This window comes from Pholis gunnellus, assembly GCF_910591455.1.
Source record: "Pholis gunnellus genome assembly, chromosome: 13".
Classification (NCBI taxonomy): Eukaryota; Metazoa; Chordata; class Actinopteri; order Perciformes; family Pholidae; genus Pholis; species Pholis gunnellus.
The window spans coordinates 13,364,897-13,379,042 of NC_136540.1; the positions used below are offsets into that span (position 1 = coordinate 13,364,897).

A 14,146-nucleotide genomic window follows, 5' to 3' on the forward strand; every position below is an offset into this window, starting at 1 on the left:
TCTATCCACATTGTGCACAATATCCAAATTATCTGTAACTTTCCTAAAATAATAATAATATGTTGATGTTTTTTTCAGATGGCATTGATTACGTATTGTTTTGAAAATAAATCAGTTAATATATTTGCTATGATGGTAGTTTAGGTACAGTAGTTCACTATTGTGGACGTTTTTGTATGTAATGTTGGAAAGATATAGTTTAACGAATAACTTTCAGAATTAACCTCAAAATATACAATTTCGTATATTTCTTTGGAGTTGCAATGTATTCGCATTACTACTTGTTTTGTGTTACAGAAAAAGGTTTAATTGAATTGAAATGATTATGTGTCATTTGTAAAAAAATAAAATAAAAGTGAATCTGAAAAAGACGAACAACTGTTTATATGTGCTCTATGAGCTGTGCAATAACATGTGTTGCAGGATAAACTGAGTGAGAGATAGTGCTACCTAACGGTCAGTTCCAGCATCGTTTTCTCGTTCAGCGGCTGATTTCTCCGGATACAACAATCAAAGATTCATTTATACGAGTAGAATATTATGGTGCAGGCGTCATTCATTCATCCTTAAAGCGTGCTTCTCATCACATTGTTATTATACTGAACTGGATCATTCGTAGTGTTTTCTGAGTTGATTAACCAAGAAAGGCAAACAACACACCGATGACGTTTGAATAGGGATCCATACGTTTCCAAGCTTCCTTTGACACCCTCCCCTAATGCCCATCTACGTATCTGCAACGTATATACTTTAAATACTGTGAAAAGACAACGCAACAGCGGCACCTTCTTTATGACTGTACTGTGGAATCTCCGTGTCAGCCAATGACATTCCCACTTCATGTTCATTCACGCGGTGCAGTTTTGTCTGACAGTGGGGAGAGGTACAATTAGGCACTTAAATACCTAAATACTTAAGTCTTGGGTACAAGGCAAAGTTGGCACTGCAGAGTGATTCTACGAAACGTAGGGAGTGAAAGGGGTAAAAGACGGCCATGAAGGGAAAGAATGGCACCTGCACCGTTGCGGTGCCAAACGGACACCCACAGACGCATAAAGTGATGGAGGATCGGGGTCATTGGGGGAATAAAGCAGAGTTCATCCTGACCGTGATGGGCGCAATAATCGGACCTGGCAATGTATGGCGGTTCCCCTACCTGTGCTACAGAAACGGCGGAGGCGAGTTATTTTAAGCAGCTGTTGCTAAATATATGTATCTATAGACACACATATACATACATATTTCTCGGTGCATTAGGAAGTAAACAATATTTTTTGCAGGTGTGTTCTTCATACCGTACATCTTGTTCATGGTTACATGCGGAATCCCCTTATTCTTCCTTGAGACTTCCTTAGGACAATACACAAGCCAGGGGAGTGTAACGTGCTGGAGAAGGATTTGTCCGCTTTTTCAAGGTAAATACAATGGGTTTTTTCTCCTTTGAAAACATTGTCGTCCTATTTGTCAAGTGGCTTGTTATATTGTTAAGCGGACACGGATGTAAACGGCGCGCGTAATTACGCACGAAGTCTTTTTGACCATATCCTTTGTCACCCGATTGTCTTGGAGCAAATACGATAAATTGTGCTTTGTCTTTTATATAATAGCATAATGTTTATTTTCTTTCTTTTTTTTATTTTCGTTTTGCACAGGTCACTTTGTAGGCTACCCAAAAGACGGCGTTGAGTGTAAAAACAGAATATTATCTGTGCGCCAAACTCACTTGTGTTTTGTTTTTTTCAGGCATGGGCTATGCCAGTCAATTGATCATCATATTCAGTGCCACTTCATATATTATCATCATTGCATGGGCATTCTTTTACCTGTTCTCATCCTTCAGCCCGGATTTGCCTTGGGCCACATGTGGACACGACTGGAACACAGGTAGGCTGACCTCCAGCTTTTGGCGAGGGCTTCAGACACCTGTAGGTGACAAATATAGTTTAGAAAATTACCCCAAAAATTAGTATGAAGACTTTCCTCTTTGCGGAGATGTTGAAAGTACGGATTTGATTACTCATTTCGTTATGTACAACAACAAGCCATGTTTAAAGTCTACTTTTCACTTTGAAAGTAAGCATTTTTTTTATTCCAAGCCTTTTATTTTCTAATACTAGCCTCATGTCTGGACATCAACCATCCAAATCTGAGCCTCAGCACGACGTCTAGACAGAATGCCACTCTTCCTGTTGTGGAGTTCTGGGAGTAAGCATGTAGTCAAACTCAAATAAGTTGAATTCAATGCAAATTATTTCTTTCAAATTCCTTCCGTTTCTTTCTTCTCCGCTCCCTTTCTCTTTTCTCAACAGTCAGACAGCCTGAGTCTGCCACTGGTCTGGAGGGACAGGGGTGGCAAAAACAAAGCAGCTGCATGGGGGGCACAAGCTTGCAGAAAGATATTTTTGCCATTACGGGGCATCTATGAAAGGCGCTACATCACGTTTTGTGGAAGGGCACGTTTTAGCTACCATTGAGGCATCTAATAGTGCACTTTATCATACTTCTCAACTTGAAAGAGGTCCTTTAGTGGGCACTTTATTGTATTTTTCCGACCATATACATGCCATTTTTTTGCTCCGATTTTAGTTTTTTACCTCCACCCCAGGCCACCTCTGGTTTTCTCTCCTGTTCCTTTCTGTCACTCATCCACCATCTCATGCTGATGCTTCATTTTCCAGTCACCCTCTAATCCTTCCCTTACACCTGTAATTACATGTTATGCTCTCCCTCTCACAAACACTGCTCCTCTTGCACCTTCTCTGTCCAGGCGCAGGGTTTTGAAAATCTCTAGTGGTATCGAGGATGTTGGTAGCTTGAGGTGGGAGCTGGTCTTGTGTCTCATCCTGGCCTGGGTCATCTGTTACTTTTGCATTTGGAAGGGCATCAAGTCAACCGGAAAGGTTAGCTCCTTTAAGACTAAACAACGTACAAATCTCCCATATACACTGGTATAATTTAAGTTTTTGTTATTTTCATGAATTTCAAATTATTAAAAAGTCAATGTCAAGTTATTTTAAAGTTATTGTTAAAGCTGACATCTACACATCTATTTCAATAGGACATTATCCCTCACTGGTTTAATGGCTTCCCACCATAAACAGTTATGTTGGTTACAATGCCTTTCACAGCTGCAGCCCCCCTGGCATCAACTGACACCAGGTCTCTGCAGTGTGCAATTTAAGATGTACAAATCCATGTTTGTAAAAAATGCCACTGAAATCATTGTTAATAATCACAAAATGTAGTACGTTGTATGGAAAAAGATATTACATGTATGTGTTCAACATTTTCATGACATTGTAGGCAGGTTATTACATCAGCATTTTTATTTCCCACCACTCAGTTGTTATTATGACCACCTTTTTATGGTGGAGGGGTTTGTGCGTCCCTGTGAGCCTGGGAGCTGTGTCGTGGGGGGTAATGAGCTGCTGGTAGAGTCAATTTGTGCCCGGTGAGGGGTCAGACTAAGAGAGATTTTCAGACCCCAAGCAACGAATTGAATGTGAACCGTCGATCGAGGGGATGAGAACCAGGGATGCTCCAGAGGGAAAGTGGTTGGGACTAGGCAATACAAGTGGCAAAGAGTTGGTTGGGGGAATATCAAGGATTAGGAAATTGCTCATGTTATACTAGGTAACAGGGGTTTGGTGTGTCTTTAAGGCCAAAGTAAATATTCACATTAAAACAATCCAATAAACTCAGACCCCCACATTTCATGTAAGTCTGACCAGTGTTGCCTAACACACATGGATCTAAACTTTAAAACATTACAGTGGCTGAAGCTAATACACAGCTAGTACACCGCAATAATCCAAGTTTTACATTTCTTACTAAATAATGTATTGGTTCAAAAGCAGATGCTACAGTATAAACTACCAGATTTAGCTGCCTATTACCCAATTAACTAGGCTTGAGCTCATCTACATTCATATGTTGGGAAGTGATTGTTTCAAGATTAATACACCCCAGGAGTGCTGAAACAATTAGTCCATTAATTGATTTGTGGATTGGTGGAAAATTGATCAGCAACTACTTTGATAACCAAAGTCATTTATTAAGCCAAGATGTCTAACATAACTAAATCCCTCCAGATGTTGCTGATCCGTTACACCGTAGGATGGCTATAAGTGTCTTTGTTTCTTTTTTTCCTTACAGGCAGCTTACTTTACAGCCACTTTCCCCTTTGCTATGCTGTTTGTTTTGCTGATACGTGGTGTAACACTACCGGGAGCAATGGACGGGATCATTTACTACCTGTACCCTGACATCTCCCGCCTTTCAGATCCCCAGGTAAGAACACACATAGGACCTTTGGAGCAGAACCATTGATGTGTTTTCCCTACAGAGAGTCATCATGCACATAAACACTTTTTATTGGTTTGACTTTTTCAGGTGTGGATGGATGCTGGCACTCAGATCTTCTTCTCCTATGCCATCGGCCTTGGATTCCTAACCTCTCTTGGGAGTTACAACACCTACAAGAACGACTGTTACAAGTAAGTGCTGTGAGCCTGAATCATGTTTAACGAGCAGATGTAAAACACACAACACTCCCCACACTTGTTTTAGGGGCAGTCTACATTTTTTAAGTAAATATTCATTTAGAAATACGTCGTTATGATGGTTCTTCTTTAATATAATCATATCAGTTAGTTTTGTTTCCTCTGGTCTTAACTTTAGTCAAAATGACAAGTGAATTGTATTTCTTCTTCTAAAAAGCAAGTGGTATTATTTCAGGTCTATACCAAAAATAAGTGTAGAACTTGTAATAATGACTATGGAATAAAGTTGGTTAAAGATGTTCCACATCATCTGGACATCATTTATTCTTTATGTTGGCTTTATGAACACTTAAACCAGACACCATAAAAGGAATGAACACAATAAGAGGATTATGCTTACACATTTTTTTAACTGTATTCCTTTTTCTTTCAGGGACTGTTTCTACTTGTGTCTACTGAACAGTGCCACCAGCATTGTGTCAGGCTTCGCCGTTTTCTCTGTTTTGGGTTTCATGACCAACGAACAAGGGGTGGATATTTCTGAAGTAGCTCAATCAGGCAAGTACTGACTGTGCAAAATTCAACTAAATAGTGAGTAGACAGACATTTCCCGTGCAGCGTTTTCGGGGAGCTTGTGTTATAAATTGCCAGACACATAGCCTGCATAGTCACTACCTGCTGAAATGTGGAAATTGTGCCAAATCCTGCAATGTTTCTTTATCCTTATCCCTTTATCTTTCCAACCTAAGAAGCTTACAAACAGGCTTATACCTTATTCTGCCATATTTTTTCTCTTGTGTGATTTTTCTTTTCTTCTTGTATTACATTAAACTAAAAGCATGCGGCTCACATCAAGTGAGCGTGATTAATGTTAACCAGCAAGCAGAGCTAAAGACAACAAAAAAAAGATTAGTAAGAGTCAGTTTTGACATTAATCATGGCCTTTATGTTATGAATCATAAACTAGTTCATGATTTATATTGTTATTTTGACAACCACTCAGAACTATAACTGCATCAACAGGTCTCACATGCTGCTACTCATATTTATCCTACGTAGACATTTGTAGTAAAATATATTTATACTGCCGTTCTTTCTAGTCTGCCAATATTATGTGAATGCAGCATGAAATATCTCAACATATACTGGATGATTGCCATGGCATTTGGTACACACATTCCTGTCCCCTTAAGGATGAATTTTAATAAATTGTGTGATCCCCTGACTTGTCTAAGACTTTGGTCTATGTCTTCAAATTCAGTCATATGAGAAACATTCAAATTATATTTCCCTCTTTTGCCTTTAATATAGGTTTGTGTTATATCTTCTTACATTCTGTGTGTTTGTGTGTGTAGGTCCAGGGTTGGCATTCATTGTCTACCCACGTGCTGTAGCCATGATGCCCATGCCTCAGCTTTGGTCGGTGTGTTTCTTCCTCATGATTATTCTGCTGGGATTGGACAGTCAGGTACCGGCCGAACCTCTCTAAGTGAATAATGAATGAATGAATGAACGAACGAAGCCCTGATTCTCTTTCTCCCACTGGTTCCTTACAGTTTGTTGGTCTGGAGTGTCTGATGACGACACTGACAGATTTGTTCCCTACTTACCTGCGCCAAGGTTTTAGACGTGAGCTGGTTCTGCTGGCTATCTGCAGCGTCTGCTGTTTGCTGGGTCTCTCTCTGGTCACGGAGGTTTGTACAGTACTCAGAGGTAGACAGTTAGCAGAACCCTTTCCTAATGTTTTCTAACATATTATTTGAGATAATGAATGAATTAATGTGCTTTAGAAACTCACAAAAAGCAAAGCAGAGAAAGTTAGTGCATGAAACGATTAAAAACTAACAAATATAAGTCAATCCAAATAACAAAGTGACTGAAAAGAGGATATAAACACCAACTGGAAATAGGGCTCTGTCTGATATTCACCAGCACCTCTAAAGTGCACAATTCAACACATTATATTTCACATGTGTAAAAACATAAATTTGTTTTTTGTATTTGGATTATGTGCTGGACTATTTCGTGGTCAGGAGGCAGTGTCTTTATGCTAAGCTAAGCTAACTAGCTACTGGCTCAAGCTTCATATTTAAGGGACATCTCGCTCTTTGCAAGAAAGCTAATAAGCATTTTTTTTGGTCTGGTCACAATGCTACAACATTTAAGAAAGATTGGAATTAGTTTCGTATAAACTCAATCGAGGTTACATACTGTCACTTATTATAGATCTTTTTTTAACGAAACTTTTAAAGAATTGGAAAACGACAACTTTTCACCAATTGTGAAACTCAGCGTGAATGCAAGACAACAGTGTCTTAATAATAATGAGCACTGCCTCACTGTATTAACTTGGCCCCATGGTGGTAATTGGATCAAAAGAAGACAAGCATGTAAAGCACTTTTTGTTCATTGACAATAATACTGCTGTTGTAGCGGTTGTTACCTATGCCCTTGTGTTCAGGGAGGGATGTACCTGCTCCATCTGTTGGACCATCATGTCTGCAGCGGAACCACCCTGCTCATCCTCTCCCTCTTCCAGTCTATCAGCATTGCCTGGGTGTACGGTAAGTCACAACCAACCACACAAAGTCTTTATCCTCTTGACGAAACTCGGATTATAAGAAACTTGTCTTACAACGTATGTCAGCAGGGCAAAAAAAAACACGGTACGGACATTTGATATGCAGAGAAATTCCCCTGAAGACGAGATTAACCTAATGTATTTTTTTTTTCTTCCGAAAGGTGCTGACCGTTTCTATGGCAACATCACCGACATGATCGGTTATCGTCCGTACCCTCTGATGAAGTACTGCTGGCGCTACATCACTCCCTTCTTCTGTTTTGTAAGAGTTCAGTGCTTTCGGTCACGGGTGTTTCATGTATGTTGCTGTATCTGTGAACCGGCTGTTCCATTAGATGTAGGACGTGATACGAGTTAATGAGAGAAAGGGAGGAACCAACCACAGCGAGAATTATGTGCGGATAAATCTCAGGCAATGCACACACGCATAAATAAGAAATGTGGAATCTATATCTTGTATGTAAAGCGCTCGTTTCACCTTATCCTCTTTTGAACCTTTACTTTAATTAGCAATTCCTCCCAGCAGAACTTCCCAAGTTAGAGGTTAGAGTTCATTTAAGTAGGTGTCTTGTCTTTTTGAGTTCCACAGCTACGTTAGTACAGATTTAGTAAATTCAACACTAATCCACTTTGTCTCCTCTAATCCCAGGGCACCTTCATCTTCTCTATCGTCAAATACACCCCGCTGAAGTTCAGTAACACCTACGTTTATCCACTCTGGGCTAACATCTTGGGTTGGTTCATAGCCACTGTCTCCCTCTCCCTCATCCCTCTGTTTATGGTATACAAAATAATGCAGGCAAAAGGCACTCTCCGACAGGTGAATATACTCCTCGTGCTTCACTCTGAATTGTAAAAGTACTTTTTAGCAAATTCTGCTCTCACTGATGTTTGGTAAAACCTTTAACCTCTGATATAGATTATGGTTATTTTGTGTTTGTTGGCACATCCTATTATTTAAGAACAGTTTGTTAACAACATCTGGAGGATAATATTACAAGAAAAACACGTGAACTTTTACTTTTGAATGTAGGACGCCTTTCCCTGCTTAAGGGGAAAATCCGGCGCTTGTAACCAAGTAAATCTTTTCAAGTAGTTAAGTACAATTTTGAGGTATTTGCGCTTGAGTATTTCCATTTTCTGCAACTTCACTTCAGAGGCAAATATTGTACTTTTTACTCCACTACATTTTTTTTACAATAAATTATGATATAGGTTAATATTATAGATTAAGATAAAACTTTGAGTCCTGTGGGGAAATTCACGAGCTAGCCAGCGGATAAAGTATATAAAGTAAATTAGCACCACCTTTATCAGCTGCAACATTAAAGCGATTTATGTTTATATTAATGCATCAACAATAACATTCAAAGGCGCAACTTAACTATACAAACAAAATCTATAAAAAAATGATAAATTATGTGCAAAATTGTTTTAAAATGTTTTAAATTTTACCGAACACTATCATCATACTGACATAAAGGAGAAATAGTGTAAAGAATCCCTCCTAGTATGCACAAAGTAATGAAGAATGCTATGTGTTTTATCCTCAGCTCAACCGAATTTCACTTCACTCTTGAATCTGTTTTCTTTTTTTTTCCTCAGCGGTTCTTGTTGCTCTGCCAGCCTGTGGACCTTAACCTGGATCGAAAATGTTTTCCCACAATGGAGCCCACGGCCATCACAGAACTCATACCTCTAACCCAAAATGGGGAACTCACTCAGGGAGCAGAAACTGTAGTAGTCTATCATGAGTAATGCAACGTTGTGAAGTCATTCCCAAACATGTCTTTTGCCTTTGTTTCTGTACTGTAGCCAGCAACGACGCTGACAGACGCTTAACCAACTTTGACAGAAGAAATTTGACAAATAGCTTTAGTTCTTCAGTTTAAGAATAGGAGTAAAGTTGAATAATATAGATTATTATCTTTCACTTTAATCCAAAATTACTGGAGAGCACTGGCCTTATCACTGGCCTCATCACCACAACAAAGTTGTTGGTCTACCTGTAAGTTTTTCATATCAATTTTTTTTCAATATCATTTGGCAGGAATATTGAAATGGTCACATTTTATAAAGATGGATTTTGTTTCTAAAGAACAGGACTTGGCTTGTGCAAGGTTTTGCAGCTGCAATTCATTCTGAGGTACAACATAATATCCACAATTTAAAGCTTACACATATGCTCAAATAACCTTATCCTGTGTAGTGCTGCAGTATATTTGGATCTAAACATCACGTGGAATGTATGCACCCTATATAGTGCTATACACATGCTTTTATATGGTAAGTGCCTTACAACAACACATTTAGGTTATTTCACCTTGATATACAATATTTTTACTCTAGGTTTGTACACCTAGCATAGGTTCAACTCATGACTGACTATAGGTTAACCTGGTGCTTTTGTCATGTGTCTTTCAAGCGTTATTATATTATGTATTTCGTCTGACCTCTGTATGCAAACGATGGATAAACACATTTTAAAAAAGGATGGTAGATGGTGAAAATTATTACGTTAATGTGATCTTTTCTTTTTATGTCATAAAAGGTACATGCAACCGATTCATTTCTACAATGGTGATGAAGTATTTTTATAACATGGTAGGGGAAACACTGATTAACCTTTGTGACTTAGCAGGAAAAGCACAGTTGTCATTGAGCATTATCTATGACTTAGTTCTTGTTCAAGTGCCCCAGAATACCGCGTGACAGTGAGTCAGCATTTCCTACTGTAACGTGTCACAATTTCAGGAGTTTAATTTGGGGTTTTGCTCATGGACACTTCATGGAGAGGAGAAGGTAGGGGTTGAACCACCAAACCTGTGACCCAACCCTAGTCCTTATTGTATGGTATGCAAGTTCAGAGCTGAAAAATGAAAGGTTACCACTGTACTGTGTACATACTTATATCCCATGCACATGTAAGCACATACCAGTGACTTAAAACACATGCACAATGGCTTCATTGTATGGTGTTGATCTTGTAGCGCTTGTCGTTGCACAATTAGAAACACTAACCAGGCGGCGACTCTTGCATTATCGTTGCAGCATATGGGAATGCATGGGATACCCTGAAGTCACAAGCTACAGTGACCAAAACAATTTGCCTTTGTGTAATAATATGTGCTTCACCGTACTCCGTTCTCCTTGTGTAATGCTGTACACGTGTAATGAGGGAAGATCTTATCTATTTTTTGTATATTTCCAAAGAGAAGGAGACATAGAAAGATGTGGATATTCCCTCAGCTTTATACAATAGAACTCTACAAATCAATAAAAGATCTCTTATCAACAACATATTTTTTTTTTTAATTTGTTCAATTACATGCAGGGGTAAAGTTGAAGTTACTGCAAAGTTGTCAACACCTTGACAACACAATGACAACACCTAGGTATGTAATTGTGGTCTTCACAGGGATACCATTCACGTCTGCCAGGTTGATCATCTCATGTGTATAAATATAATTTTGTATTATCTGCTGGCTGGGATCATTCAAGTTCTACCTAAGGTCACTATACCTTGAAAATTACCATTTTTAATATGTACAGACATAATGTATGCAAAAAGACTAAGGGGCCAAGAGGACAACCTTGCCTTGTCCCCTGACGAATCTACTTTTCTTACTGTGCGTTAACTTAAATGAGCTGTTGGGTTCTAGTCTATTCAATGTTTTGACAGCTTTCAAAAGTGTTTCCCAAATCCTAAACATGTAACACCTTAATATATAAATTGGTAGCTTATTTTGTGTCAAAAAAAACTATTGTCCAATATATATTCATTTTAATTATTGTATGTGATTACATATATTTAACCCTGGCATGAATCCAGATTGTTCTTCATAAATAATATCATCCAGTCCTTATTTGGAGATGAGTGTGGAGTTTATATCAAAACTGAAAAAATGTGACCTGTAGAATAATGTTGGTGTAGCATAAAAAAGAGCAGAATTTGCAATGTGAAAACATCCTTAAGCCGTATGTATGTATGTAAGTATGGCCCCTGAATTGCACAAAAAACAACTACATAGGAAACTGAGAGTATAGTGTCCTATGTGTTATCAGAAAACGCACACTTTTCCGAAGTGTTTCCACGGGAGTGACGATGAAACAAAAAATGGTCTGGGCTGCAATGACCGAGGTGGTTAATGTTGTTGGTATTATCAATGGTAATATACAAGTTACCATCTGGTTGTGGTTGATCAAAGATGTGGGGTTTGAAATCAAATAATCATTTTCTCTTTACTAATATTGTACTCAAAACTTAACCAGAAAATAAACAATAAGTCTGAGAGATTAATCTTTCTGCACCCAGGTGGACTGTGGGCTCATTAAATTGACAAAGTAAGAAGAAGAGAGCGTGAGAATATCGTCTATGGGTGAGTCTCACAGTCAATGTGTGAGAGTTGGCAGCTTTGAATGAAGTTCAGTATGGCTCCAGGGGACAAGAGAAGGTGTGAGAGAAACACCTCATGGAAAGGGTGTGTGTGTGTGTGGGTGTGTGTGTGTGTGTGTGTGTGTGTGTGTGTGTGTGTGTGTGTGTGTGTGTGTGTGTGTGTGTGTGCGAACAAAAACAAACATAATCATTAAAGACTTTTAGTTTGTGAATAATCACCACCCTTTTGCTCCACCAGACCCTGCTCTTCCATTTTGTGCTGGCCCCCCAATCCGTTCATGACCCCAAGTTAATCAATTGTGTCTTTATGGTCCTATAGTCTCCTTCCTGTTTTCTTTTTCTTTCTGCAATGTTTTCATTCAAGAATTTTTGGTTTAATTTTATTCCTGCAGTATCTGCTGCTACATTACCTGCCCACAATTTAACTGCAGGAATCAATGGTTTTCATTGTATGCACAACTAATTTGTTTCTACAGGTGCTAAAGCACGAACAGTTCAAACTACGGTGAAAGTACTGTCAGAGCCAGTTGTGTTCACCTCATAACAATAATTGATGAGGACGAAAGGGCGTCCATCACTCATTAAAAACATGTAAACTAAAACGCCACAGTTAACGATAATGTGAGAACAGCTTTACATGCACATGATGTTTAGCCACATGTAACTGCTCAAAATGTTCCAGACGTTTTGAAAACAAAACAATTCATTGTTGATCTGGAAGAAGGCCCGAGGGCCGACACATCCTCATAATAAAGATACATATGGAGCCAGAGTGTGCAACAAATACTGCCATGCTCACAAAAAAATCCAAACCTTGAACCCACCAAACCGCAAATATTCTTTTGACACACAATGGTCTTAAAACATGCTGTATAGTGTATATATCCTTTTCATTATGTGAATATTTTTATCTTATGTACAGATAAAAGAATGGATATCAGATTTCTGTATAATATTGGACACGATTTAATAGTAAATGTAATTTTGTAGCATGTAATACATCACCTGTAGTCAGTCTGCCGTGTCTAATGCGAGGCCTGTGCTGTCATCTGTTCTCTGGTCAACCACTTCTTCCCACTATGCACTGAAAAAATAAAAACGTCCACGTGTGTATGCACACAGTAGAGTGAATACGGGAAACAAAAAGTACATGGAGTTGTTTTTAAAAACAACTCTGTATGTTGAAAGCACACATTTTCTGCTCCAAGAACACAATTTTCACAGCAATCTACTGTGAACAGATAAAAGAGTCAAGAGTAATTAGGTTAAAAGGCAAATGTTGAATCCCTCAAAAGGATTACAAAAAATACAGTAATAATAATAATAACACATTTTATTTGTAGAGCGCTTTGAGGTACTCAAAGACACTTTACATGCTAAAAAACTGAAACAATAAGCAATTACAATATAAATAAAATAGATGAGATAATAATAAGGAACAGCACAAACAACATAACTAACTAATGATTGGAGTACCTTGGTTTAAACTTCAAATGGTCAACAATAAATAATAAAGAGCTCTAACCATGTATTGATAAGTAATCTTTTTTATACTTTTATAATCTTTATTTCTTCTCGTGTCACCTTGGGTTATGATGTCAAGGTAGCGTCTGATGTGGGGGCTGTCACCCCTTCATGGTTTTTCAGCAGGAGACGAGGGTTCCCTCCTCCCATCAGAACAAACAGCTGCGCCTTGCGTCGTTCTGGTTAAACGTACATGATAAACAGAAAATAATATCATATTAAGAGAGGCTTGATTTAAGGGGACTCCCCTCTGCTGCTGAAATCTCATTTCACAAGATGATGGATTGCCAAAGAAGGTATTGACATCATTTTGCATAGACAGCAACAATTCTCCTCGACTCTTAAAGACGAATCAGTTCATACCAATAACATTTCTCAGGAGAGTTGGGTAACCTCACATAATTCCCAGAATGACTCATCCCAACTTCAAACTGAACAGAGCTCTAATCAGATCAAATAACTAACAAAAACATGTGGCCACGTGTAAGAGAGGAGTAAAAGTGTGTTCATAAGCCAGTTTTCTTTTCATGGTTGTTTGACTAAATCAGTTCCAGCTTTGTGAAGGTGTCGTTTGTGTGTGCATTTATTGCACGCTTCATTGTTGAAGCTCCAATCTAATATCAAAATGATCTATCTGTCAATTGTAAATTAATTAAGACCAAAAGAGTTTCTGTCATAAAAATAAACCATCCTACTCTTGATACTTTCAGTACATTTTGTTGCTACTACTTCAGTACTGTTATTTGAGTAACATTTTTAATTCAGACTTTGGCTTGCTTGTTCTGGAGTACATAACGTTGTGGTTTTGCTATTTTTACTTACATGAATAATCTTAATAAAGACAGTTTATCTTTCGTGTCTCTCTCATGTCATGTGGTTAGTGTTTGAGGTACTGAAGGAATTACATAGCGGATAGTAGAGAGAGCACACCACCTTGTGGAGGATGAGGGAATACAATGAAACATCCTGGTCGCTTTCATGTAGCAGCAAAGCTGCATCGTGGACCAAAATCACATCAACAGTAAACAAAACGTGTCCTTTGTATTGACTTAATAAGATTATTCTTGCAGGAAGAAAGTGTGCAATTGAGTGTAATTTAAGACTGCTGAGACGGGGACTCATGTCTGCTCATTACTAACAGTG

At 38.4% G+C, this 14,146-nt stretch overlaps 1 protein-coding gene across 1 annotated transcript; it reads left to right on the forward strand.

Moving 5' to 3' along the window:
• The first annotated feature begins 889 nt into the window (after positions 1-889).
• LOC306705291 (sodium- and chloride-dependent GABA transporter 2-like) lies at positions 890-10,212 on the forward strand. The gene is made up of 14 exons (XM_079172007.1): positions 890-1,178; positions 1,281-1,415; positions 1,744-1,884; positions 2,118-2,205; positions 2,768-2,900; positions 4,156-4,290; positions 4,393-4,496; positions 4,936-5,060; positions 5,858-5,970; positions 6,059-6,196; positions 6,964-7,066; positions 7,245-7,345; positions 7,733-7,903; positions 8,689-10,212. The coding sequence occupies exons 1-14, from the start codon at positions 995-997 to the stop codon at positions 8,839-8,841; spliced, it is 1,824 nt and encodes a 607-aa protein (XP_079028133.1). The 5' UTR covers positions 890-994; the 3' UTR covers positions 8,842-10,212.
• The last annotated feature ends 3,934 nt before the right edge of the window (positions 10,213-14,146 follow it).